The sequence below is a fragment of the Paramacrobiotus metropolitanus genome, unplaced genomic scaffold (genome assembly GCF_019649055.1).
Source record: "Paramacrobiotus metropolitanus isolate TYO unplaced genomic scaffold, Prichtersi_v1.0 Parri_scaffold0000142, whole genome shotgun sequence".
Lineage (NCBI taxonomy): Eukaryota > Metazoa > Tardigrada > Eutardigrada > Parachela > Macrobiotidae > Paramacrobiotus > Paramacrobiotus metropolitanus.
Window position 1 is genome coordinate 87,979 of NW_026570362.1, and position 27,869 is coordinate 115,847.

Sequence of the window (27,869 nt, forward strand, 5' to 3'; positions counted from 1 at the left end):
AGTACTGTACATCTAGCAGCTACCCAGATCGTCAGATTGTATATTATCACAACGCCGTAGAGTCATGCTTGCAACGAGATCTGCAGGCTCTTATGTGTTGCAGGTTTAGTGGTTTCCACCCGGATGGCGCGCTGCAGATGTGGGACAATGTGGATCTGCGGCTGCTGGATGTATCCGAATTAAGCAAACTGGCCATTTATGGCATTAACGAACTCTTCCGCGTATGAGGCGTGTATAGGACCGAAAGCTGACAATGCGGATAGCGTTTGTGGTATTTAACTATTTATTCTGGCTTTGGCGTTTAGAGTGTGCGAAGCCACAACACCAAGGGAAAAGCAATCATTCGGGCAAACACAGCAAGGCTTCCGAGGTTCCGGTGGAAGAATGCCGGTCGGCAACCAAACGTCACCATCACTTCCGCGTCGTCCGGATTATCATCCATTTCCGGTGGGGCTACCAGCAGCCCGGTGGCGGTAATTTCCAACAGCCAGGTGGTGCAATCATCCAGTGACCTTTCGTCATTCTGCGGACAGGATTCGCTGGACCACATGGATTTGAATCCGGTAGTATCTGCTTCTAACAGTCGTGTTCCACAATCCAGCGGTTCCGGTTTATCACAAACTTCCGGCGCCGGCTTAACCCGAACTTCCGGCTCCGGTTTCTGCCAAACTTCCGGCTCTGGTTTATCCCATACTTCCGGCTCTGGTTTATCCCAAACTTCCGGTTTATCACAAACTTCCAGTGGGCGAAATTCAGTGTTGCTTGTTCAAATCACTCCCGTTTCCGTTGATTCAAGTAATCGCGGTACGCAATAACCATCATCATCCAATAGTTCCCGGGTGGATCGCGCTGGCCGGAAGCAGGACGGCGTGGATGAGTGGTCATCGTGGGCGAACACCGGCTACGACAGCAATATGACCTTGGTCGCAGTTGATTATGCGCAGACTGAAGGGCGTGGCCAGCTTAGTAGGCTGCTTTTCGTTGCTGCAGATTGACCCCACCTAGCTGGAACTGTCCGGAACGAAGAAGAGTGTGAGTTCGCTGGAGCAGGGTGGTGGACGCCATGTGCAGTGGGCGACAGCACAAGAAAGCAGTAAGAATTTCAGACAGCATTATGATGTGTTAATGACCAATATTTCCTTCAAAAATCGGTCGGTTTTCTAATAATTCTGTAAACGCTCCTTTCTGATCGCACGAATTTTGCGATTTCTGAGTTTCTAAGCGGATGGCGTAATTTTTTTCGTATTTGCGCGTGTGTTTTTATTTGCAACCGTGTTCAAGCTGTTATCGCTGGCGATAAATGCTGTGAAAAGATTAATGCCAAAGCCATCAAAACTGAAAAAAAGTTCCATCAGATGAAAAATTAATCACAAAAGAATATACAATAGCAACTAAGCACACACATAGATAAAAAATTAAAACATCAGAAAGACAATACTACCACAAACTCTTCCACAGGGAAAAAACTAAGTCAGAAAAAAGCTGAGAATTCTTCAGACTTTCATGGAATCCACCGTTTGAAAAATGATTCTTCGCCTTCTTCATCATTCCATTCGTCCATTGATCACTACTATAAAGCCAAAATCACATCTCTTAGATTAAAGTACCTGTTAACATCATCAATAAACATGTCCTGAATTTCTGATCACGACAGACTGAGCAAATTCAGCGAAGACCACTGAAAATTTCAAGTTGAAAAAAATCTTCACTGGCTTTACTGTTTCGCGTGGGCCAAACCGTACGCGTTTCGCGTAATTCACATGAAATTGTTGCAGATGTACCGCTTTACATCGAAAAGAAAGCTGAAAACCCAACATATCTGTCACTGTCATCGTCACTTTCCTCTTGCGGCTCGTAATCATCGTCCTCTTCATCCGTTCCCAGCTCCGACTCAAGCAGCACATCCAGCGGTATTTCTTCTTCTTCCTCAGAATCTCCCATGTCCTCTTCCTCCTGGTCAGAAGAGCACGGGCCGTCCTGTATATTATCCAGTTCGTTTTCATCGTTTGACTGAAATTGATCAAATCATTTCACGCACAAATCCCTTTTTCCCAGGACCGATAACCGGCCAGTAATGGTACACTAAAAATCTTACAAGCGATCCTTTTTTCTTAGTGAACTGCAGCAATCATTGTGACCGTTCAGGAAGCGGAAGAGCCGATGCGGTTTCCGAGAATTTGTACAGAAAAACTTCCAATAGCTTGGTGGGAAGCAGTAACCCTGTCTGTAAAAATACGTTAACGTTGTTCATCCATCATTACCACATTAAAGAAATGGTGGGGACCGGCAAGCTGTCCAACCTTGGCACCGTTAGCCAATTGAGGACCGGTCAGCATGGTGAAAGGGACAAAATTGAGAACAGCGTCCAACACTTCCCGTCGATTACCACCGGAAGGCTCCACACCATTGTCTTCACAAGCCGCCACGGCCCATCTACAGACAGAAAAACTACGCAGTTTGACAAAAGGATTTTAACCATTCTGATTTGGTCACGGCAGCAGAGAGTGTACAAAAAAATATTTTTTTGTACACTCTCTGCTGCCTAGTAACTATCGCTTATTCAGACATCAAAAACCAAAATAATAAATAACTTTTATGCCAGAAACGCAACTTGCTTATTAGAACATTACCGTTATAACATACAGTATCTGATCATATTATCATGCTTATGCGCAGCTCGCTTTATACTGTACAATGTACAGTACTCTTGGCAAAATAAAGAAATTTGCAAGTGGTCTGCTACTTTCTTTAAATTATCACAGTACAAAATTCCTTGAAAGCTGATCAATCAATTCTTTGACTTTTTATCGCACTGTGAAAACGAGTTTTGCCTTGCAAACGATAAAATGCCCACCTGAGTGAGCATGTTGGCAAAGGCATCCGGATGGATCTCGGGAATATCCACGACAGACTGCTCCCCAATCCCTGCCCAGCTTCCATAAAACATAGTGCGAAACACTTCGCTGCTGATGCCCAGAATGTATCTGCAAAACAACACCCGTGCTTGCTCGGCAGTTTTCGTGGGTGGCGCGCGTAGTTATGAGCAGGAAATATTTTTTCACTTCGCCATGCTGACGACCCACGGTAAACGAGGCATCGCTCAACATTCCTGTAGTGTATGTAGTACTCGTACAGGTATTTCATGAATATATGACAGTTCCACTCGTCAACGATGCCTGGATGCGACTGCTGATCCCCGCAAGTTTTTGTAATGTTTGGACGATGAACGGCCGCTCAAGAGAATCAAAACACGTAACCACATCCTAGAGGAGATGGCTCTCTTTAAGCTTAAATCCAGTTCCGGTTCTGGTTTCTCGTTATTTTGTCAGTTCATAGTTTGTAGTTTGTCGTGTGTTTCGATTTGTTGTTTGATTTTGATGTCTGATTGTAAATTTTTGGTAATAAAATTTAACGTATCAAATCTGTTTGTGATCATGTTGTCGTTTGATGATTGAAGCAGGAAATGGATTCCGTTGTGCAGTAATTCGTCCACGATCATTGCTCAGCGTTCGTGAGTTCCTTCAGCCTGGGATTCGGTTACGGGCTTGCGTAAAATCTTGCGCTTTCGTAAAGTCATGAACCACTGAAAAAACTCTCCTGCATTAACCGTGTCATTTAAATGATGAACGTTGAATTCTGTGAGGCACAACTTACACACACAAACACAGCCGCGATGTTGTTTTGGCAGTTTGCAAGCCCTGTAATCGTTTCCTGCAGCTGCAAGTACCCTGCTGGAAACATACCACTAATATCCCCGACAACTTGACAAGCCAGTGATACCCTACGCTCTGGGAAGCCTGCCTGATGCCTTCATTGCCTTGTACATGGACAGTTGTGGAGAATGGAGCACTGGTGAGCATTTGTGGTTAGCAGTTTATTACCGTGGTCGGCCGTGTGTTGGAGTTCCTATGTCGATTTTCATTTCTTGCCATGGAAATATTTTAATATTTTAAAATGAATTTTGCAATGCAATCGTTCACTTGTTTGCTTTGGGCAGTTGTTTAGGTTCGTTTAGGTACGCGACTTATTGGTGATGCTGAATTGCTTTGTTCTGCTAGAACGACGGCTTGGGTGAATTTCTATTTTGAATTTTTTCTTTAATGTCAAAGTCTATATTATATTATGTCATATTTTTTCCTTTTTTTGTTGTGGGTTTTTATTTGTTCGCTTCTAAGCTTCTTATTCGTTTTTTCTACGCAGTTGTAAACATTACCGTATTCCTGTTCGTTTTCAGTACTGTATGAAAAGATTTTCACGATCATTTGTTAAAAGGAATACAATTTTTTATATCTTTATATATATATAGACTGTATATATATCTTTATCTTTATATATATTTATATCTTTATATATATATATATATATATATATATATATATATATATATATATATATATATATATATATATATATATATATATATATATATATATATATATATATATATATATATATATATATATGTTTCCTCATTCACATGACAGTCAGTCAGCAGTTCCGTGCGCAAGTGGCCGACGTCTTTGGACAGTACCGCTGTGGACGCTGGATGCAGGCGCAGAAAAAGAGATTCTTCCCACCCAGACCACCGGCCCCCAAACCCACAAAATCCCAGACGACAATGAAGACGATGACACTGTCGGAGGGACTAAGTAGACTGAAACGCGCTGAAAAGCATGACGAAGGACGTCGCGGCAGTATCGACTGTCTGGAATCGACAATCTCCGACGTGGACATGGCATCGCGACCCGCCTCCGTCCTTCCCTCACGACGGGGGACCAATACGGTGAAGAAGCGCCCCAATGACGTCACAGCTCTTGTGTTGACTGAAAGCGCTCGCAAACTGCAAGCCGGCGATGCCCCCGCAATCCAGATGCAAACCCTGTCACCGAGGAATTATCCAGTTGAAGAAGACCATGTCGGCGCCCCGTCCCGATTACGGCCACAGCACGGCCCCCACCTCACCCACTACCAAATCACCGGTTAAACTCGGCGCACTGCTGCGTTCGTTTTCCTTGACGGACCAGACACCGCCCGCGGGGTTCATCGTGGAGCGTCCGGATTCACGGCGCGGCAGTGTGGACAGCGCCGAATCCGATCGCACCAGCGTGGACATGTTGTCGCAGCCGGCATCCGCGTCAAATTCCCATCGTGGGACCAACACTATGAAAGTCAGCCCGCAGACGACGGGCGACACACAACACGACGACACTATGAAAGTCAGCCCGCGGTTATCGGGCTAGCGGAGTATGTGCGCCGCCTGGAGGAGCAGCGTGTTGGTGTATCGTCTGAATCCGGCGAGCACCGTGTCGGGTGCTGAATGGAGATGGAAAAGAATCTGGCGTATGGGGAACTGCCGCATAAATCAGACATTCGCATTACACTGTCGGAAGATCGCGGTGAAAATGACAAGCGCCGAGCAAGCATTCCTCCAGGCAAGTTCACTTTTAATTGCTGTAATATGCACATAAACGGTACAACTGCACTCACTGATCAGTTGTGCCATGATTTCAAAATTTTGTTTTCAAATATTTCTGCATTCGGATTTATTAATTCATTTAACTTTGTAACACATTATTGATCTTTCTAAGTAATGCAACACGTTATATGTAATATGAGTGTGGAATCATCCGAACGTATAAAATATTTATAGTACCTGTTGTTATATCTATATTTGAACTTTGTTTGTATTTGTAAAATCGTAATAATTATTAAGTAGTTAATCAAGGAATATTAAAAAGTGGTCGATTTGGGTTTATAGATGTCGTGGTATTGCAAAGATACAGTTAACAGTGGTGATCATGATCCGGAAAGGCCACCAAGCCCGCTTGTAGTGCGCAACATCGAAAACCTCGTGACCGACGACGAAAATTCTTTAAAGGAAGTTCGACGACTACCCGCCGACTCCGTCGTTATAGTCAATGAAAATTATGAACCGGACCATGTGAAGAGGCCGCTACATCAAATCCCGCCCAATCACAAACGGCGGGATTCCCACGTGACCTTTAACACACAGGCCCACATTAAAGATGAGACGCTCGACCCGGAACACCGCGTAACTGTGGTGGATATCAGCCACAATTCTGCAAACGCTGACTTGAATTCCCATGTAAGGAAAGAAAATGTACCGCCGCGAGACTCCAAAGCGTTAAATTTTCGTCCGGTTTCTTCTGGCGAAATGATCACGCAGTTGTGAATAGGCATTATATTGTACATGTGCTGGTTGTGAACCATGTGAAGAGTGGATGACGATTCCGTTTTGAAGATTATTCCTAGAAGTAAATGTGATGTTTACATAAATTTTATATAGCAAGCATGAATTGACGATTTTTCCTGGGAAAAGCTATGTTTTTATATTTGTACGCGCACGCAGGTTCTTCTGCAGTGCCAGGAATTAATATTCTGTGGTCTGTACTAGTCTGTAGTTCCGAAAAATACGATAGTTAGGTACGGACATGATAAATTGACAACGCCGCTGGTGTACCTGTGACATTTTAAATCTTATCATTGTCAGCTTAAGGAGTGTGGGGATAAAGTGCTACATAAGTACGCACTCGATTTTTTGAGGTCTACAACTCCTTGTTTATGCTTTCGAGTTTCGGGATTTACTAGGCCTCACAATACCGAGTACCGGGCGTGCTGACTGCTGAGTGCCTTTTTTGACTTGTCCTCACATGTTGGGGCTTAAAGATTCGAAAGTACAGTTTACAAATATAAATTTAATAATGCACCTCTAGGCCGCCGGGAGGCGGCGAGGAGCCCAAAAATCGCCGGGGGGGGGCGGCCCAAATTTTGGAAATCCGCCCGGGGGCGGACTATTTTTTCAAAAAAAATTTTAATAAAAAAATTTCAAAAAATTAGAAAAAAGCTTTAAAAAAATGTACAAAATACGAAAGAATGATGATAAGTTTAAAAGAAACCTAAAAACTTGAAAAAAACGCCATTATTATTTTTAAAAAATTCGAAAAAATCAAAAATTATTAAAAATTTAAAGCGCCCCCCTGGCGGCTCGGCTGCGCCAAGTTTAAAAGTCGCCCCCCCCGGCGGCGCCCAAACCGAGACTGGTGGGGGCGGCCGCCCCCACCGCCCCCCCTCCAACGCGGGCCTGCGACTGGATGGTGTCCAGTTTGATGCCATGGTGCTTCGATCGTTCCACCAGTAATTCCGGATCGTGGATGCGCTGCGCACCCGATAGAATCTCCTCACCGTGGATGAACATATTGTATGAATTGGAGTAGCGCGGGCTGTTGGGGTCAGGCATGGTGTAGAAGGGCCGTACCGCCAAGGGATACTTGTCCAGGATGAAGAAATCGGTGTCGTATTTCGCCCGCACCAGTGTCCCGAGGAGTTTCTCACTGGGGGTGCTCAAATCGTCCTCATCGCCCATCTCCACACCGTTCTCGCGGAGTAGTTGGACGGCTTCGCGGTATTCGAGACGAAGAGATGGTTCTAACTTCTAAGAATTTAAACGGTTCCGCGGGATACTGCTGATTCACTGTGGCGATTTCTTCTGCGTAGTGATCACGTAAACCCTGCAACCATTATACCGAGCATGAGACTCCGTTAAACGGTGAATAAACGTTAATTATTTGTTTAATAAACATGCTTTGACCAGAAAAGTCCTGAGTCGGCAAAGTATCAACCATTTTACACGAGACACTGTAGAGTAATGGTACTGCATGGGTGAAAGTACACAAAAAAAACAAAGTACCCAAAAAAAACAGCAAAAATCTGGTGCTAACTGTAAACCATCTGCGAAAGTTTTCTGTCATTTGGCATGCTTAGTTCACATTTTATCTGTCGGAAATCATTATCAGGAATAATAAGAAGGAATGAGATTTATGCTCATTATGCTTACAAATTGTTACGGTAATGGTTGGAAATTGATCAGATTATCGCAGAAGTTAACTTCGTCTTGGCGGCCGCATATCAAAACCCACGTCTACACTTCACATTTCTATTCACCTGACAAATTTTTACTTAACTTTTAGTTTATCGAAGTTCAAGGCGGCAAGTTTAATGAACAGATTGTATTGTTGGCCAGTCAAGAAAACTGAACAGCCCTACCTTGAAAATCTCCACAAAGAGATTCCCAATCGTATCAGTGACTTCGTGATAGTGATAATTAAACTCCATCTCCAACCCAATAAATTCCGTTAGACGGCGGTGTGTGTTGGAGTCTTCCGCACGAAAGACCGATCCGACCGTGTAGACCCGGTTGAAATCGGAAGCGATGGCCATTTGCTTGTAGAATTGCGGGCTCTGCGCCATGTAGGCGCTGTTCTTGAAATAGCTAACCGCGAACACATTGGCACCGCCTTCGCTGGCCGCCGAGATGATTTTGGGTGTATGGATTTCCACAAAACCGAATTTGTCCAGAGTATCACGGAAGAGCTTCCACACACCGGCTTCCAAGCGGAACACCGCCTGATTGGTCGTGGTACGGAGATCCAGGACCCGGTTGTTTAATCGCGTATCATACAAAAAAAAAACAAATCGGCACAGAGTTAGTCATATGCAGCCGGAGGCGCCATTCTGTCAACATTTAGTTTTTTGTGGCGACTGTCAATGCCGAACAAAAAAAATACTGTAATGACACAGGTTTAAGGAACGCTCCAGCACCGTTTCAAGATCAAAGAGACCGCCGGTCCGGGTGCGCTGACCACGCCTCCCCTACGTTCCTTAAACCTGTGTCATTACAGTACGATATGTAAACCACCGTTTTCTGAATGAAACGGTAAGTTCGTACCCTAGTAGTTCACACTGACTTAACTTTTGTACTAGACTGTGGCACATACTGCAGTGTAAGTAATTGAGAGTTGAGACACAGCGAAACAATCGTCGACAGTCAAATGCAGAAAAAAAACAGGTTATGAATTAATGATGTCAAAGAAATCGCAATAATTTACGATTTAATCATTATTTATCAAATATTTTGAGTAATTACCTTTTGTAACGCAAACCTGATAGTCACTGCCCACTGAATAAAACGTAAAGTACTAGTATTTCAAAGAAAATTGATGATTTTTAATAAAAATTAAGATTATGTTCGAATTTTGAATAATTATTCGTACAGGTATCTAGTCCAACAAAATTTCAAGTGTTTTGGCTTTACCTGATTAACAGTAATCTGCGGACCGTCCTCAGCATTCTCACTGCGCACCGCGTCCTCAATCAGCAGCGGCAACTGCGGCTCAGCCGCCGACACCACATACAGCTCCTCCACGTGGACCTCCACGTCCTGCTGTGAGCAGCTCTCGATTTTCGGGTCGGCCTTCTTAACAATTCCCTTAATATCCACAATCGACTCCTTACTGATTCCCGCGGCAAATTTCACCATCTGTTTACTGATTTTCTCCCCTACGGCCAGATAGGCTTGCACGGTGAACTGCTGCTGACGCAGGACGAAGAAACACTGCTTTCCTTTCGCGCGACTGGTTTGGACGCGCGCACGGACCCATAAGGACTGATCGGCCACGGCCACGCCGAGATCTTTCAGTTTCGTGAGGGTGCGATCCGGTTTGGATGTCGACTGGATCAGGGGGAGTTTACCGTAGAGATCTTTGGAGATGTCTTCGCCGTCGGGGCCGTCCGTGGCGGCCGCATTATCGCCGGCGGCTTGTTTCTTCTCCTGGATCAGTTCGGCTTTCTTGGCTGCCTTCTCGGCTTTCTTCTGGGCCTTCTTCGAGGGCTGCTGATTTTCCGCGTTCTGTGCGTCAGACGTTTTCAGGCGTGAGACGGAGTAACTGTAAAACTGGGGCAAATGCGCAGTTTTAAATCAGAATGCCTTATCGCACGGTTCCGCTTTGCTGTTAAATCCGGTGACGATTAAAGTTAACTGATTTTGCGAAATTGGGCATCATCAACACTGCATCGGCCACGCATTCGGGTGATAAGCTTGGAGCCTGGAATACTTGGCAGACGTATGGTGTGGTGTGATTTCCATTAATTTATTAGCTTGCCGCATCTGATGCCATCTGTCATTGTTGAAACTTTAAGCCACACACCTTTTAATTATTCTTCTGTTTTTAACAATATTATTAGCTTTTACTTTATGAATTTTTATTTTTACGAAAAAGATGCTCTAGACTTTAAATAAACATAAAAAGGATTATTATACAAGTTATTAGCATGGCCAAGCAGGCTAACAGGCGGGCAACAGCTTTGCATTTTGGAGCGATTTATTATCACTAGAAGTGGAGATTGCCGAAGTGAAGATGCCAATACAAATGCTTCCGGTGGTCTGCCGGAAGTCGGGCAAGAACTTGGAAACAGCAAAACTGCGAAATCTTTAGTAGTAAAAGTCCTTGCCGATATACTTATTTTTACTATCTGCTTTTGGAAGTTTACTTATTTTTACTTACTTTTCACAATTTTTCGGAACTTTTACTTACTTTTACTACTATTTCAATTTTTCCAAGGACATTTACTTACTAAATTAAAGTAAATTTACTAAATAAATGTAATTACATGAATACTAACTATCTGTGCCAGGATTTCGGCCCCTCTCCTTTGGCGCCGGTGATCTCAGCTTCTACTCATTCAATTTTCCTGCTTTAAAATGCTTTAAAAACCTCCCGATCACGCGGGTGTTCTAAGACCAGTCGACGTTGCCAGTTTGCAGAACCTCAAGTCCAGTGGTCACTCAAAAGCTTGTTACCATGGATGCCATTGGGCTAACATGGGCGGGTTCACGCTCGTGTGCTTACTAATTTGCAAATTTCCAGGGAGACAGCTTATGTTCTAGCATTATTCTGATACGTAAAAAAATCTGAGATAGTCGCATGCCGATATTCATCCGTGCTCAGCTTGTTTAGGATTGAAAGTGTCGAATTGAGTTAGTTGCAAAGCGCTGAAAACTACTGAAAATGGTGCAGAAAAATTTCTTATGCATTAATCAAGCTATACAGGCGAATACTGCAAGGTAAATACTGCTGCTTTTTAGGGCGGCAGGCTGACAGCCAACTATACTGCGGACACTCACTTTACCTGCGAGAGGCGGCGGCTGACACGCCAGTTTTACATAACGCTGATAAAACGAATTAGTAAATAATTTAGTAAATGATTTTTATTTATTCAACGCTAAACCTTAATATTTACTTACTTTTTACTATTCCGGCAGCACATTTACTTAGTTTTACTTACTTTGTTTCCAAAACCTTACTATTCACTAGACTTTTAATATTAGACGGACTTTTACTAAGTAAATGGCCATTATTTAATTTTATTTAGTAGCACAACACTAGAAATCTTGCATTTTTGCAGCCGCGCAGTTATCTGTGTTTCTGTGTTTGGATTTTTTGATGAAAATTGGCAGTCACTGAATGTCAGAACTTGCAATTGCGAAAGAGTTTTACAGTTCGCTTTTACGTCTACCCCAATTCGTCAGAATGCGGATTGTCCGATCGCGGGACCAATACTTGAAGTCTTAAACCCAGTTGGAGTGCAGCAAGGAATTGCCTGTTCCGCTTAACTTAATCACGGCATAACCGTCACTGCAACACTCTCCGGAATCCGGATTGACGCTATTGTTCGCCAGCAATTAGACTCTAACAGCGCGCCTGTTGTCTTCCTGTGTTTCCATCGACAACTGATTATTACTTAAATGGCTGCAATGGAAACGAAAAGCTCGAAATCGCGCAGAAGATCAAAATCCCGTAGACTAGGTATGATTTCTTTGTCCTTCTGATTTTGCACATCGCAAGTCTGGAACACCCTTGATTGTACAGATCCTAGCATTGCTGAGTTACTGGAGAGCTTCATTGGAAATCTCCGAATGGAGGTGCAGTCCATAACCGAGGAAGGAATGCAGATGGAGTTTGATTTGATTGGCACGGTCCCTTCGATTGCTAATGCAGTTCGCCGCGTTCTTCTGGTCGAGGTAACTGTTCTACGCCTTAATAAACTGTTATACATCTCGCTTTTTTGCGAATTGCAAGCCCGCTCTTTGAATTTTATTGTCTGATTTCTGCTACATGCAAAATGATGCGTAATCATTGAAAAAAAGTTGCGAACCTTGAGCACTGATATATGTACGATTATTATATATGTATAATGTATTTGTTGTTGTGATTTTTTAATCGAACTCTTTGTGCGCTGCTCTTATTTGACAGGGAGTTCTGTAATAATTTTGGGCAATTTGTGACTTAAAATTAAATTTTTCGGTTTTTGTTACAGTATTGCTTAATGCCTTGCCAAATTGTTAAAGATGAACGTATGTATTTGCTCGTATTATAATAGACCGGTTGTGTTTTACGTCATGCATACTCAATACTCAGTGAGAGAATTTGTTCAATGACACTGATTTTAAGTATCGCAGTACAAGAAGAAGTGCAACTTAAGTACCAAAACAGATGAGAAATAACAGGACAGTAAGGCAAGAAGTTATGGACGAAATTGATAAATGCATCGCTGTGTAAACGAAGATGGTTTCATCTGTTTTTGTTCCCGCTTGTTTATATTTGTGTTATTTTGTCAGGTCCCCTCAATGGCACCAGAAACCGTCCTCTTAGAGCAGAACAACACCGCCCTGCAGGACGAGGTGCTGGGCCACCGTATCGGCCTGATCCCTTTCCGCGCCGATCCCCGCAAATTCAAATTCCGCGAACTGAAATCCCGCTCCGATCATCCGGACTACGCCCTGATCTTCGGCCTGAAAGTGACAGCCCCCAAGCAGTCCCTCGACACGGACAAGCGCTTCATCAGTACCAAAGTGTACTCCAAAGACTTCTTCTGGACTCGTGATTCCCTTCTACACGATCCCTCCGAGAGCGATGAACAGCGTCGGCCGGTGCATGACGATATCCTGATCAATGTAATGAGGCCGAATCAGGAGATGGATCTGAAGATCCATGTGGTGAAGGGTATTGGGAAGGATCATATTAAATTCTCACCGGTCTCCTTGGCTTCCTACAGGCATTTGCCGTTGATCAAGTTGAACGACAAGACTATTGTGGAAGGAGAGGATGCGGAATTGCTACAACAGTGTTTTTCCAAAGGTCTGATTGATATTGTGGAAGACAAAAAGGGTGAGTTAGACAGAGGTGAAGTGGTGTACTGGAATCAGTAAGAAATTTGATGGGATATTGAGCGGTTGTTTATCTGCTGATAGTTGTGTCTCTTTTTAATATCGTCTCTTGAATTTCATCCCAGTTTGGCTAACGCCAAACCGAAAACACATTTTTACTCTCTTAAATCTGGATTGTATTGTCTTTAATCTCGATACAGGCATGTTCTTTCGTTATAGTCTACTGATTTCTTTCACCAGTGCGATTTTTATGCATATTGCGTTGATAAATTGTTAAATGAATTGAATGAAAATGAGAATTCAGAGCAAACTATTGAATCGTTTCTAATTAGCTGCAGTAAAGTGAATGTTTAATACTTTATCTACTGAAGTTTTTACGGGTTTTTAAGCAAGAGCGCAAGCGAATTCCATTTTATGGCGACGGTGTGACTAATATGTTTTTGTGGTGCAGGTAGGAGAAAGGCGAAAGTGATTAATCCGCGGTTGGATTGTGGAAGTCGCAATTTGCTGCGGTATCCGGAAATCAGCAAAAATTTGGAACTGGGTTCCGTTAAGGATCATTTTATTTTCTCCGTGGAATCTATTGGTGCCTTGCCGGCTGCTGTTTTAATTAAGGAGGCTTGTCGGGTTCTTAGAGAACGCTGTGAATATCATTTTCTTAGCATTGGCTGTGGTCGGCAAGACGCAGATGCTTAGCGGCAGAAATTGTTTTCCAAAGGCCACAATAAAAGCGACAAAAACCTGAGTATGTATGTATCAGCAACGAGCATACGTGTTTCCAGTTAGTGATACATCCAGACACCTCTGTAAACTGACAAAATGTACCGAGAAGAGATAAAAACGCAACCGCTTTCGTTAGACAAGAAAAATTACACAATGTTAAGAGTGTAATTGTTCCGCACCGGAAAACGTTCTCTTACATGCGCTTGACATGTTGGTCTTATCTACACGGCAAAACTGGGCGGAAAAAAATGAAAATAATATGGCTAATTTGCTGAGATTGCTAGTCAATGTTCTCGACATCGAGCCATACCATCATCCAACGAACAAGAAAACTGCAGCAATTGTTTTCTGCCGAACCAGTTTTTACTGACGGGTGAGCTGTCGGCACGTGCCAATCAACAAGCGTTCTAACCGAATAAATTAACAATAAATACCGGCAGACAAGGGTCGGTTGTGATAAAAAAATGGAGTGCCTTGCTGGCACACATTCTCCTGCTTTAGCAATGTCCTCGTCTACGGCACAATTTATGTCAGCCGATATAAGAAGAGATGCCGTGTTCTGATGACAGTTCCTGGCCAAGCGGTGCCCCAAGGAATTATTAAAGGAGCACAGACGTCGTATAAAGTTATGCAACTATGGTTGTTTATTCTCCGCTGCTGTAATTAAAAGCGATCGACGCAGAATACGCTGTTTGCAGTCGACATAGAGCATGATTAAGCCCATTGCTATACTATGCGTGGTGTTAAGCGCTCAGTCTCGAGCACAGCAATATGTGTGGGATTTGCTGAAACCACCGCTCACCGCCGGCGAAGTGCGAGCCATTGCGTTTAACGCTTATGCAGCGGACACCTTTCCCATGTATGCCAGCATTCCCCAGACGAACTTGCGGTGCGACAATAAGAAACAGCCGGGATTCTACGCCGACACGGAAGCCCAGTGTCAGGTCTTTCATCGATGCGATGTCAATGGAAATCAGACTAGTTACCTGTGCGTCAACAGCACGGTGTTCAATCAGGTCACTCTCGTGTGCGACTATTTTTACAATGTCGACTGCGAAAGGTAAGTAATATTAATGTCAGATATGACACAGAAGCAGGAGAAAATGGGGACAAAATATGCCTTTATTGTGATAGCAATAAAGCAAAAACACAAAAACCAACAGAAAACCCGATGTGGAAAAAGCTGTGGAAAAAGTGCCTGCAAGCGCGCAAGTGTGAATCGTGATTAATGATTCAGCGTGCTGCGGGTACGCAACAGCTGATGCCACAAAGCATGGAATCGCTCGTAAGCGCTGGGATACGCCCCCAAGAGTGCAGCGATGCGCTGATTGGTCAGCGTAGACAAAGTATACGCTGAGTAAGCAGCGTAATAGCGCGGCACGAATGGCGTTGCCATGTGCGGGCGGGCGACAGAGAAATCCACAAGAGGTGTCTACCGCCTCGAGTGAGCGGTCTCTGACATGCCTCTGGGCGGGAGTGGGAGCTCCTGCGAGCACCTTCCGACTCTGTCCCTGGCCAACCCGGTAGGGCCGGATGCCACTTTGTCTCTAAACCCGGTAGGGTTGCTGCCTCCAGACCCGCGGTGCAGTGCACCGAACAGTCGAAATCCGGAGTGCTCTCTGGTTGCTGGGGGTTCTAGTGTTGTGGAAGGCTTGCTTTGGTCCATCAAGTAAAAAAATAAAGTTTATAAGGCTCATTGGTTAAACATGGAAATAGAAAAATCACAATTTCAGTGAGAATTAAAGTAAAGATCATAGTTAGAGATCCCAAAGCCAATTCCTTTGGTTAGTTGGCTAAATAAAAACATCAATTTCTTTGGTTAATAAAGTCTAGAAAAACCAGGTTTGGTTAAAAAACTAGACGTAAAATAGCTCATTCCGACTAGGTATACCACACGGCCACTTCTGTCCACAGGGGTCCTAGTTAATGGTCCGCTTTATCCGGTAGGATTGTTCTGGTCCTGTGAATCCGGGGCAACGGTTCCTAGAGATGTCCACAGGGGTCCAGTGGAGTAAATCCGGCGGTGCGGTATATGTTGCTTTCGCAAGGACTGGTTGTCCCCTTCCTGGTTTGGATATGGTGGACCAAGCCCGGTGGGGCGGTCCATATAGGGCCAGAGTGATGTCTCTGGACAGGAGAGGTGTTCCTGTAGCCAATATAGTATGCTTGGACCAATTCCGTTTGGATGGCCCGCGTTGGTCTCTAACTTGGACCGGTTTTGGCCTTGCATGCCAGTTTGGTCATGCGCCTAGGTCCAAAACTCTTCTAAGTCCAAGAGGGCCACAATGGAAAAATTTCTAAGTCCCAGGAACGAAGTGGAGTGATGGACCAAACCCGTTGGGGCGGTCCAAACTCGGTCTCTGACATGCTCTGGGCCGGGATACAGGGCTCCGGAGTGGCGGGGCCTTGCTTCTGGCCTTTGCTGGGGTGTGGGTCCGTATAACAGGTTTTGGCTCTCCGATATGGACTCAGTCGTTTTTTGATGAGCCACGTCGTTTGACGGGCCAAAAAACTTAGTCATTTTTCGGTGGGCCACGTTGTGGACGGGCCAAAAAGACTTAGTCGTTTTTCAAGAGGCGACGTCGTTGGACGGGCCAAATGGACTTAGTCGTTTTTTCGACGGTCCAAGGTTGATGGCGGGCCAAAGGGACTCAGTGGTTTTTTCGACGGTCCAAGGTTGATGGCGGGCCAAAAGGACTTAGTCGTTCTTTCGACGGTCCAAGGTTGATGGCGGGCCAAAAGGACTTAGTCGTTTTTTCGACGGTCCAAAGTTGCAGACTTGTTAAGTCTGGTCCGTCTCACTGGCCGTGGGCCGTGAGTGAACTACCATGTCAGATAAGCAAGGTAGGTTTCCTTGAGACCGTGGCCATAACAAAATTAGGTGGCGTCTGACGAAAACATCAGGTTGGCCAGGCAAAACTCCAAAAAAATTAAGTTGTGGGCACCGGTAGGCGTTTTCCACAAGGGAGTCGGTCTGCTGACTAGAAGCGTCCTCATTCGGTCTCGGGCGGTGCATCTTTTGGATGGGCCGCTGGGCGGTCCGTGGTGAGGATGTTGGACATGGCATGCAAAGTGGGCTTACCACAACTTCGATGTGGCTCCCGTACTTACTTGTCCCAGTTGCCTGGTACGGCAACTAAACTCGTGAGCCGCTTATGGTCCGTTAGGCACCTAGCGGGCCTGGTCCAATTTCTATGGGCCAGGACTTGTCCTTGGCTTGCCGCAACTTCTATGCAAACCAGGCTGATTCACGGCTTGTCGCAACTTCTATGCGGGCCGTCGCCGCCTTCTGGGCGCTGGATCCTTTCCATGCCGGTGAACCAGGCCTCGCGCCAAGTTCGGTCCGGTGGACTCCGTCGGATGGTCTGGGATGGCCGAGCAAAATTCATGGTCTCAGCCGCTAAGCCAGAGCCAATCCGGGGAATCCGGTTAAGATACAGGGATTTAGGGCCGGTGAGGTAGACAGTACATGGCCGTAAGCCACGTTTATTGGGCGAGGGTCACAACCGTTGGATTGTACCCATTATGGTGTTCAGGTCCGGTTTCCGCTAATGCCGGTCCGCTTCTTGGGCCGACATGCAGGAATGGCCGTTGGCCTATTCCTGCGCTTCGTGTCCGGTTTGATCGCCGTCGCCCAACCCAGGGTTGAGTGGGTCGACGACGCTTTCTTCCATGTCCGCCAATTCCTGTTCGGTCAGGTTTCCCTGTGGTTGGCTGGAGGCGCTGGTCGGCTGGACTTCTAGGCCAGAATGCTCGGCCTAAGCTTGGACGTGTGCGGACGATCCTGTTGAGGATCGCTGAGTGCGAAACTTCGTTGGAAGTTTCCGCGCCGCCGTTCGGTTTACGAACGCTTCCGCTCCGTCGTCGAAGTCCATTGGATGTCGATAGCGGTAATCTTTGGCGCGGCTCCTGAAAACGTTCAGGGCGCTCTGGATTTTGACTCCCGCTTCGATTTGATGGATCTGGTTTCCAAGGAGGGCCACTTGGGTCAGTAATCGAGGAATGATCTTCTCCTGCCGATAGGCAACTTCCAGTTCCCAGTGGCACCGTAGGTGTCCGAGTCTGGCGGCAAAGATGCGTATCATAATGCCGTTGTACGAGTAAGCGTACGTTCCAAGTGGGGCTTCCTTATAATCGGCCGGCTTGCATGGGATTTCCATGGCGGCTCGAGAAGCTGCGATTATGAAGCTGGCGTTCGCGTCCGGTAGGACGAACTGGGCTAGATATTTGACGACGTCGAGTTGGTCGTCTTTGATGTGCAGTTGGCACAAGTCGTTCCAGTCCGGTCTGGTGACAGGCTGTCCGAGTAGATTCACGTCCGTAATGCTCGATAGAGCATTATCGCGGACCATCGGGTAGCCTTCGCGGTTTTCGGTATGTTCCGCCATACTGAAAGTACGTCCTTTTTCTGCATTTCCATTTCAAGTCCGGACCGGATGACAAAGGTTTGCAAGTTCTGGACCATGGCGTTAACTTGGGCCCATCGATCCCTGGGGTATGGGATAGCGCCCATGATGTAATCCGTCAACACCCGGTGGGGAAGTGGACGGATGTTGATGCCCTGGTGTTCGGCATATTAGTAGGGATCAAAGTCCGTGGCACTTACGCTTGCGTCTTGTCGGGCCGGTAGGACCGATGACGGCGGTGCGGACTCTGTCTCCATCGGTATCTGGATGCTAATGTTATGGGCCACCGAGCTGACGCTTCGTTCTGGTCGCTTGGTGGACTGAGCGACAACCAAGCTGGACTCCGCCTCGTTCCGTTTTCCGGGTGAGGTGCGCGTTTGGCGCTCCTCGGGCTGACTACGGCTCTGGCGGCCAATTTGGTCCTGGTTGCGACTTTGGATCTGGTAACGTAAGTCGTCTGGCTTCCGCGGTAGCGGTGCCGCTGGCGCATGCTGTTCGATACGCGCTGGTTGGTATTGGCCTTTCAAGGCATCCAGCAGTCCACCCTCCATCAGCTGTTTGGCCACCTGGTCAACCATGGCTTTATTGATGTTTTCCAGGATCTGATTGTATGTAGTCGGTGTGGGCAGCTCATACCGACTACATACAAGGATTGAGAGCATGACGATGGCCGCTGCGGATGTGGCTGGTGTACGTAATTTCTCAGGTCGGCCGTTGGGCCTCGACCTGAAGACTGGTCAGAGCCCGTGTTGCGGGCTCGACGTTCCCGGTCCCGTTCCTTTTTACGTTCTCGAGCCGATTGGCTGAGTGGAGGAATCTGAGTTCCGGTGCTGCTCCAGCCAGGTTGTCGGGCGCCACTGCGTTGCATGTAGAGATCTTAGATCTCTATCTGTTCGTGGTCCCTCAGTAGGGGAAACAGGTGGCTTCCATCGCGGCTGGTCATGTGGCTGTATGCGTCGAAGTTACCTCTCACCACTTCTAGGTAGAAACAGTAGGCTCTGTCATTTTCGTCGCAAAAGCCCGGTCGCAAGTGGTATGCGCAAGGGAACAATTCCCGTTGGGAATTGTCCCGGCGGTTTAAGTGATCTCCGCTGTTGCGTCTGCAGTCCGAACATCGCGGCTCGTACTTCTGCTGTGGTGTAAGTACCGTTCTCTGTGGTAACAGAAATGAAACTTGCAGAATAAGGTTAGGTCCACTTTCTATGACGGGGTCCCTATGATAATTACGCCCTATGGTTTACGTCCCTATGATTTTACATGTTATTTGTTAACGTTACTAGGCTTTCCTTGCCCGGTGAATTATATCGGGATCACCCCCTAGACCCTATGCGAATCCTACGCCTAGGTCACTGATGGTAAGTGCGCCGCTTCTTCTTGGACTTGGTTGAGGCCAAGGAGGTGGATTCGGTGGGACGACCGAATTCGCCTCCTCACTGGGGATCAGAGGGGGTTCACTGGGGATCAGAGGTTCCAGGAAAGAAAACCGAACGATACTGCTACCATGTCAGATATGACACAGAAGCAGGAGAAAATTGGGGCAAAATATGCCTTCATTGTGATAGCAATAAAGCAAAAACACGAAAACCAACAGAAAACCCGATGGGAGAAAGCTGTGGAAAAAGTGCCTGCAAGCGCGCAAGTGTGAATCGTGATTAATGATTCAGCGTGCTGCGGGTACGCAACAGCTGATGCCACAAAGCATGGAATCGCTCGTAAGCGCTGGGATACGCCCCCAAGAGTGCAGCGATGCGCTGATTGGTCAGCGTAGACAAAGTATACGCTGAGTAAGCAGCGTAATAGCGCGGCACGAATGGCGTTGCCATGTGCGGGCGGGCGCCAGAGAAAGCCACAAGAGATGTCTACCGCCTCGAGTGAGCGGTCTCTGACATTAATATCTATATAATATTATTCATAATAATATGTACGGCTTTTTTTGTCATTACAATTTTTTTTTATTTGGTTGAATTTACCGCAACTTAGTACATCTATATTTCCGATGTAGATTTGCCACATACAAGCCCGTTTTCAAACCTGTAGACCGCTGTAAGCGGGATATTTGAAAAACGTGGGCTTGAGCCATTCAAGGTGCTTCGGCACGTCACGGCGTATTGGTCACTAACGCCACTGCGATATGAGGGGTGTGTGAGAGAGACAAGTATGAGATAGACTGAGTGCTCTACGCCAATGCATCCAGTGTAGAGTAGATAAAATCTAGCCTGTAACTGTGCGCTTAATCACTGCGTCGCGCTTACAGCGGTCTACAGGTTTGAAAACGGGCTTGTACGAAGACTTCGCCAATTCCCGTCTGTACACTGACCGACATCTGTTCGATTCGCCACCTTCTAATTATGTACCACCCGGTGCACGGCTTCCGGGATTCAGTTTTGTATCCAGCGAGAGGCCCGCGAAACAGCGCTCCACGCCCATAACAACCATCGAGCGACCGAAAATGCTACAAAACACACCATTCGGCAACAAAATTGCTTAGTTTGCGTGCCCGTACTACGCTGCGTTGCCGGCGTATGAATAGATCAAATCAATTTACGCCATTAACGCGTACCAAATCCAGTTGACGCGTTCTTTTGTACAAAATAAACAGTGTATACTATCTTGGATCATGCTTATTCGGAATCTGCATGGAAATAAATATTTTGTAAGCACTTGCAGGATTTGGGGCTAATCGAAGAGTAACTAAGAGTCGGCGAGAATCCAACTCAATTACTGTGTACCGCAAGTGTGGTTGGTCAAGCACATCTTTTTATGGGTTTACTAGAAAATTCAGACTGTGCCCTCGACTGGGTAGTGTGCCGGTACATAGCAATAAATTCATGAAAATCCATGTAAAACGATATCATACATAAGTACTTTAACGTGCAAAACTACAAGACGTTCGGCCCATAATAGAACATTTGCGCACCTGTTTGTATTTGAAGCCGCTTGGAATTTTTTATCACCAGTTACCCGACAACCCGATGCTAAGCGCACAAACGGGTTCACACCAAAGTACGTAATCCTTTTCGCAACAAAATACCATAAATCAATAGATCTTAACATAGTTTCCGTCTTAAATGTACAGTAGAGACTTCTGTGTGCGCGGTTTACCAAGGGACTGTACTACCGAATACTTGCGGTCTTTTTTGCAAAGCAAGAATGTAAAAGTGAGATTTGTAGATGTTCGAACCAGAGCAGCAGACGATCTGAGAGGCACAACTTTCGCTCGCGTTGGTACATACTCAGACTGTGAAAACATTATGCTGAACTCCGAAATCTGGCCAAGCAATATTATCGTCAAACAGTGGAAGTATTTTCAAAAGAAAACGAGCGCGACGAATGAGGATCATTTAAACTAAATCGAAAGAAATCTTTAGTGAAAGTCAAGCCGCGAAAACATTCGTCTTCTAATTTAACCATGAGATTATGTAATATTAATGGAATATCTTCGAAATCTGATGAAGTAAAAATATTTTGTTCAGGAAATGATTTAATAGGACTGACTGAAACTAAGGACAGGCCTGGACTGCCAGACAAGATGTTTCGAGATGGTAGGTCTTTTAACGTTTTTCGTCGCGCACGTGTCGGTAGAGCAGGCGGAGGAGTTGCGTTAGTAGTTAAAAAGCACCTCGCTGGTAAAAGACGATCTGACCTTGAAAGAGCTGAATTTGAATTTGTTGCTGTCGAAGTTAGCGCTGTTAATATTATTGTCGGTGTGTTCTGTGGCGCCCCCGACGAGATTTCAGAAGTTTTACCGAAGTTTCTAAAACATCTTAGCAAAATTTTAACTGAAAATGATTCACAACGGTTTTTACTAATGGGTGATTTTAACTGCCCTAAAATAAATTGGCATTCTTTAAAATCGAATGTTGCGTACGAGCAATGTTTATTGAAATTTTTAAAAGAGTTCAACCTAAAACAAATAGTTTTGCTCCCAACGCGGAAAAGCAACACTCTCGACCTGATAATCGTACCTACTAAATGGTACATTAATTCAGTTAACGTAGTCAGCCCACCAGCAAGTACGAATGACCACGACGGACTATCTGTCGTTCTTTGCCTTCCAAAAATTAAATCAATCGAACCCCAGAAAATTGTATGGAAGTTTCTACCCGAAAACATCATGCCCTTTCGAAGTGCTCTTTTTGAAGTAGATTGGAAAGTCATTTTAAGGGATAAAAAGTGTTCTGAAATGACCCTTTTAATTGAAAATGAAATAATCAGTAAAGCTCTCCAGTTTTTTAACAAAGTAAGGCTAAAGCCAAAACGATTTTCATGTTCTTTCCCTCTTTCGCTAAAGCGCGCTATCAGAAGGCGTGATACCGCGCACAGGCGCTATGTAAGAGCTACGAATGAAGACTGTAAGAACAGATTAAGAGGGGTCTGGAAAACCTACTCAAAAACCTGCGACTTGTCGATACGAAATTTTATGAATCGTAAGCTACAGGATATCGCAACAGCCTCCCGACAAAACCCAAAAAAGTTCTGGTCGTATGTACGTAAAAGTGTTGACAAGCAGGGTATGCCGATTCTGCGATGTGGTGATCAGATTGCAAGCACCGACGAAGAGAAAGCTGAAGCGCTAAATACCCATTATTCGAGTGCACTTATTTCGTGTATGTCACATTGTTCAGATAGCGTAGTGACATGTAAGACACCCGTCAGTGTGGAAAACTTTGTTAACGAAACAGACATCTGGGAAGCCTTAAAATTGGTTGATATTTCAAAAAGCATTGGGCCGTTTGAGTTTAGCAACGAGCTAATTAAAATTTGTGGTTCTGCTTTAATAGCACCGTTAAAAATTTTATTTAACTGTTGTCTTTCTGATCGCAAATTCCAGAGACTTGGAAAATATCATATATTACGCCGGTGCCAAAGCAGTCGTGTGACCTTACGATTCCTAAAAGTTGGCGACCGGTCAGTAGCCTTCATCCGCTGTCTAAAGTATTCGAAAGACTGTTAAATGAACGACTGACGTCGCATCTGGTAAAACATGACCTGATCAGGGACTATCAGTTTGGGTATCGAAAAAAGCATTCTCCTGAATTACTGTGCCAAATTTTAGTGCAGAACATTATGAATTACGTTGATAATGGAGTTGATGTCGACTGTGTTTTTCTTGATTGTAGCAACGCGTTTGATCGAGCTGATCATTTCACTATTTTGGAAAAACTGCGTAACCTAAATTTAAATGAACAGTTAATTGATTTATTTAGCGATTACTTACAGGGCCGATCTCAAGCTGTAATCGTAAATTCTAAAATTTCAGATATGAAAAAGGTCACAAGCGGTGTTCCTCAAGGATCGATTGTAGGTCCTAAGTTGTATCTTTGCATAATGAACGACATTGCAGATCTACCTGAAGACTGCGAAGTATTCATTTTTGCTGACGATGTTTGTGTTCTTTGTAAACTCGAATCGGAACAAGACGAACTAAAGCTCCAGTCAGCTTTAGGCAAAGTGTCCGACTATGCTACGCGACACCAACTGAAATTCAATCCAGCTAAATCTGGGCACATCCGTTTCACGAACAAACGCGCGAAGCTGCAGGAGAGCATATATACCTTAGAGTCTGAAAAAATCCCTGTTGCTGAAAACACGAAATATCTGGGTATTTATCTCGACCGTAAAATTAGCTGGAAATTCCATTGTGAGAATCTGGCTTGCCGTATGAAAAAGCGAATTCGTTATCTGAATGCGTTATTTCCTCTTCAAAATAGCGCCGCCCGAACAAAGCTATACGATGCACTGGTAAAACCGATTGCTGAATATGGCAGTACAGTTACCTTTTACCAACAGAAACAGTCAGTTGACCTTTTAGAAAAATGTCAGTTCAGATTTTTGAAAACGATTCGGCTCGGACCACACAGTTTTGAGTATTGCGAAACTCTCAGCAAAACCGGGTACAAATCGCTGTTATTCTGCCGCATTAAAAAATCTTTAGTCATGATGTACAGGATGTTGTTTGGCCTTATACCTCATGCTGACAAATTTTTTAAATTTCGTGGAACTATTGCTGCTGGCTCTGATTGTGTTGCAGGTAGGACACGTCAGGTAACAACCTTGGATTTGCACCCTTACGCAGTGGAACCCGTGGGAACCCGAGCTGCCGACGGACGGATCTTCCTCAGTGAACGAAGCTTTGTTTTCCTCATGGCCCGTTTATGGAATGAAATTAAGCTTCCCAAGGAGTCGTACGATTCTATCCGACGATTCGCGTCGTGTCTGGACTCCGTAAAATGGATGGATTTAAAGTGGACCGATTGTTTTATTCATAAAGATCTCAGATCTTTACTCTGACACTTACTGCCGGATATTTATTTAATCATTGGTTTCTTTTTGTTTGTGTTTTTATGAGCTGCTACTGCGGCAGCACATTCTTTAACGGTAGTCTACTACCTTGTGCAGGATATTCCTGATCGTTGTAGACGTTAAGCTGAGTAAACAAACAAACAAACAAAGTAGAGAGTGATTGTAATTACAGTAGAGAGTGGTTGTAACTATGTAATTCGTATTAGTTTTTGTGTCAAATCCAGTTGTATACAATCCCCGAACAGGATAGAGGAAGTGTTTTTGTTATGAATTTTATTTTTGTACTCAGTTTGTACATGTAAGTTGTATGTGTCACTTATTTAAAGTACCACCCTCGTTTTTTACATGCGCCTGACAGTTTTTAAAAAAACTGACCTTTCTTTTATACATGAGCGTCGTATTCAGTCAGAGAAATCGAAATAATTATCGTTGCTTTTAAAAGCAAGCCAAAGAAAAAACTGTAAGCATACCTTGACGTACACATTTTGGAAATTAAAGGAAATGAAAGCCACCATATGCAATAGACATAATACCTAATAATTCTTAAGATCCAGGGGAAATCATTCTGTTTATGCGTGTTTATGGGTTGTCGTTCGCCTGTACCGATTCAAATATGTACAATACATGCGCAAACGGTATGGGAATGTCGACGACACGAAAAATTTACTGTGTTCACAATAATTACAGTATTATGTATCCATACCTTATGGTTTAAGAATGGTACTCGCAGTAATCATAGCATAAAAAGAATTATTACGCATAAAAAAATGGAAATTACGTACTGTATTTCTTTGCATATTCAAAAGCTTCCTGTTCGTTAAAGAAAGCAATACCTTTCTCCTATCATAGTTTGGCAATAAAGGTTAGGTAATAGATTTATAAATCGCTACGTCTTCAATCCAAAACAATTAACTCTTAATTCCAGATTCAACTTCAAAAGCGATTAATATTTTTAAAAAATAGTTTCGGACATGTAGGGTGGGACATGTAGGGTGGCTATAAGTGGTTTTGAAACAAGTTTGAACGTTCTAAAATTCAGAAAAAAATTTTGAAATTTAGTACTGTGACATTGTAGTATCTTTTAAAAAGTACTAGAAAAGTCAACATTTGCAGCAAATTTCTTTTTTATTTGGGTTATCAGTACGAAGTACTTAGCAACCCCAAAATCTATAACAATTATAAAGTATTAATGGTCATAACTCATCAGCACAAGTCTTCATAAATCGCGAAGGCAACACTTCTGTATTTTAGAATTCAAATATATTTCTAAACATTTTACATTTTAGGAATGGTTATGCCGATACGACAGCGCACCGGCAAATATAGAATTGTGGATCATAAATGTCATTTGTCAGTCTTACGCCTAATTCTTAATATATTATCGTACCTGAGACCGAAGACGCAACTGGTCCTAAAATTACTTTATTACCTCTGTAAACGTTTTCCAAAATTTTCGAAAGTTTCTGAAATTTAAAAAAAATTCAAGATGTTTGCAAAGCCGTTTGCATTCAAAATGTTTACTTCCAGCTATATTTTAGGATTTCCACGTTTGAAAAACGAGTTCAAAATAAAATTAAATTTCGATAAAAAATTTTGATTACAGTAATACCAGAGCACACATAATTCAGCTGCCGCAATAATATTTGTACTTGGTTAATTATTAAAACTAGTGCCTCGTCTAACGTGCGGTTTATTCAAGCGCTTCCTCATTGTTTTTTAACGTAGTACCAGTATTACGCAGCATTATACGTAATACCATACTTTATTGTTAAATGCAACCGATCGCGCTAGCGCGCGACGGACACCGGACACCGATTCAACAGAAGATGAGTTTGTCCTTTTAAAAAAATACTCGCAGATTGTGGCACTTGGATTTGCCACATATGGACAGAATTATTTGGTTCTATTTATTTTACTTAGTATTTACTAATTATTGTGAGATTCTAGACAGTTCCAGGAAGGTCGACAGATTTGCTTTTTTTGGTGTTTTTCGCAACAAAAATCAAAACAACACGTAAAAAGGTCATTCCAAGAGTTCCCCTTTTTCTCCGTGCCATCCGTGCTATAGCTTCAATTACTGAAGTACGAGGATCTCGTATTTTCATACATAAGACGCAACTGGTCATAAAACTGCGTTGTTATATCTATAAAGGTTGCCTAAAATGTTCTCAGATTTCCCAACAGTTTTTCAGATTCCTTAAATACCTCTACCTTTTCCTTTAATACCTCTACAATTACTAAATAATTCTAAATAATTCTAAATAATTCTAAATAATTCTAAATAATTCTAAATAATTCTAAATAATTCTAAATAATTCTAAATAATTCTAAATAATTCTAAATAATTCTAAATAATTCTAAATAATTCTAAATAATTCTAAATAATTCTAAATAATTCTAAATAATTCTAAATAATTCTAAATAATTCTAAATAATTCTAAATAATTCTAAATAATTCTAAATAATTCTAAATAATTCTAAATAATTCTAAATAATTCTAAATAATTCTAAATAATTCTAAATAATTCTAAATAATTCTAAATAATTCTAAATAATTCTAAATAATTCTAAATAATTCTAAATAATTCTAACTAATTCTAACTAATTCTAACTAATTCTAAATAATTCTAAATAATTCTAAATAATTCAAAAGGTTCTGAATATTATTTCTGAATGTTTCGAAATATTCGAAATATTTCAATTAATATTTTCTTTTAATTTTTGAATCATAATTCCGTACCTAAAACACAACTGGTCGCGCGCTAGCGCGACCGACACTTGTATATATATATCTAGATTTATAAATCGCTACGTCTTTATTCCAAGAAAATCAACTCGTAATTCCGGATTAAACTTTTAAAGTTGCTATAATTTTTAAAAAATAGTGTATGATACGTACAGTCCTACAAAGTGGTTTTGAGAAAAGGTTGTTTAGTCTGAGATTCAGGAAAAATTTTTGAAATTTAGTACTATGACATTGTAGAATGTTTGAAAGTTCTGGAAAGGTCAACAATAGCAGAAAATTTCATTTTATATAATTATACATTACGAATTCAAAGTACTTAGCAACTCGCAAGATGATAATAATAATAATTAAGCGGTAAATGTTGATGTCCATAAGTACGGGACTTCATTAATCGCGAAGGCATCACAAATCCACAACCATATTTTAAAATTTTTGAATATTTCTAAACATTTCGGGATAATATATTTGCAAAGGCGCTGTTTGGGAATAATATCTGAAATACCTCAAAAATTTGGAATTCCATAATTTAAAAAATTTCTTAAAATTTCAAAATGTTTTAAAAGCTGGCCCCGCGCAGCGGTGCCAACACCTGCATATTTTAGCATTTCTGCGTTTAAAAAAATTTTAAATTGATATTTGATAAAGGACTTTATTACAGTAATACAGC

General features: G+C 43.3%; 5 protein-coding genes and 1 long non-coding RNA gene across 8 annotated transcripts; 4 read left to right on the forward strand and 2 right to left on the reverse strand.

Annotated features, from left to right (window-relative positions):
• Positions 1-1,262: 1,262 nt before the first annotated feature.
• LOC129599269 (uncharacterized) lies at positions 1,263-3,203 on the reverse strand. The gene is made up of 4 exons (XR_008691896.1): positions 2,855-3,203; positions 2,301-2,433; positions 2,096-2,224; positions 1,263-2,010 (listed from the first exon to the last, which is right to left on the reverse strand). It is a non-coding gene; the product is annotated as an uncharacterized LOC129599269 (long non-coding RNA).
• On the forward strand, positions 2,634-5,426 carry LOC129599266 (uncharacterized). The gene is made up of 2 exons (XM_055497457.1): positions 2,634-3,852; positions 4,485-5,426. Exons 1-2 carry the CDS (start codon positions 3,825-3,827, stop codon positions 4,982-4,984), a joined length of 528 nt encoding a protein of 175 aa, XP_055353432.1. The 5' UTR covers positions 2,634-3,824; the 3' UTR covers positions 4,985-5,426.
• A 193-nt stretch (positions 5,427-5,619) lies between these two features.
• Positions 5,620-9,775, reverse strand: LOC129599267 (aspartate--tRNA ligase, cytoplasmic-like). The gene is given in 5 exon segments (XM_055497458.1): positions 5,620-6,269; positions 7,054-7,450; positions 7,452-7,529; positions 8,065-8,475; positions 9,113-9,775. Coding segments are annotated over 5 exon segments (1,407 nt in total). The 5' UTR covers positions 9,338-9,775; the 3' UTR covers positions 5,620-5,973.
• LOC129599265 (DNA-directed RNA polymerases I and III subunit RPAC1-like) lies at positions 9,141-13,758 on the forward strand. Its single transcript, XM_055497456.1, has 5 exons — positions 9,141-9,920; positions 11,263-11,663; positions 11,727-11,878; positions 12,476-13,025; positions 13,476-13,758. Exons 2-5 carry the CDS (start codon positions 11,603-11,605, stop codon positions 13,718-13,720), a joined length of 1,008 nt encoding a protein of 335 aa, XP_055353431.1. The 5' UTR covers positions 9,141-9,920; positions 11,263-11,602; the 3' UTR covers positions 13,721-13,758.
• A 505-nt stretch (positions 13,759-14,263) lies between these two features.
• LOC129599274 (U-scoloptoxin(01)-Er1a-like) lies at positions 14,264-21,222 on the forward strand. 3 transcript variants are annotated; one of them, XM_055497468.1, is made up of 2 exons: positions 14,264-14,807; positions 20,418-21,222. In XM_055497468.1, the coding sequence occupies exons 1-2, from the start codon at positions 14,458-14,460 to the stop codon at positions 20,467-20,469; spliced, it is 402 nt and encodes a 133-aa protein (XP_055353443.1). In that variant the 5' UTR covers positions 14,264-14,457; the 3' UTR covers positions 20,470-21,222. The 3 variants fall into 3 exon arrangements, with proteins under 3 accessions (XP_055353443.1, XP_055353442.1, XP_055353444.1); XM_055497467.1 differs by having other exon boundaries at positions 14,266-14,807; positions 19,434-21,222; XM_055497469.1 differs by having other exon boundaries at positions 14,266-14,807; positions 20,408-21,222.
• Positions 21,223-21,515: 293 nt separating this feature from the next.
• Positions 21,516-24,523, forward strand: LOC129599273 (uncharacterized). The gene is made up of 2 exons (XM_055497466.1): positions 21,516-23,061; positions 24,185-24,523. The coding sequence occupies exons 1-2, from the start codon at positions 21,563-21,565 to the stop codon at positions 24,186-24,188; spliced, it is 1,503 nt and encodes a 500-aa protein (XP_055353441.1). The 5' UTR covers positions 21,516-21,562; the 3' UTR covers positions 24,189-24,523.
• Positions 24,524-27,869: the final 3,346 nt, after the last annotated feature.

Coding starts and splice junctions, on each gene's coding strand:
- LOC129599266 (XM_055497457.1), top strand. CDS start 3,825: ATGGACAGTTGTGGAGAATGGAGCACTG. Junction 3,853..4,484: donor TTGTGGAGAATGGAGCACTG/GTGAGCATTTGT, acceptor TTCACATGACAG/TCAGTCAGCAGTTCCGTGCG.
- LOC129599265 (XM_055497456.1), top strand. CDS start 11,603: ATGGCTGCAATGGAAACGAAAAGCTCGAAATCGCGCAGAAGATCAAAA. Junction 11,664..11,726: donor ATCAAAATCCCGTAGACTAG/GTATGATTTCTT, acceptor TTGATTGTACAG/ATCCTAGCATTGCTGAGTTA. Junction 13,026..13,475: donor TATTGTGGAAGACAAAAAGG/GTGAGTTAGACA, acceptor TTTGTGGTGCAG/GTAGGAGAAAGGCGAAAGTG.
- LOC129599274 (XM_055497467.1), top strand. CDS start 14,458: ATGATTAAGCCCATTGCTATACTATGCGTGGTGTTAAGCGCTCAGTCT. Junction 14,808..19,433: donor TACAATGTCGACTGCGAAAG/GTAAGTAATATT, acceptor TAACGTTACTAG/GCTTTCCTTGCCCGGTGAAT.
- LOC129599273 (XM_055497466.1), top strand. CDS start 21,563: ATGAGATTATGTAATATTAATGGAATATCTTCGAAATCTGATGAAGTA.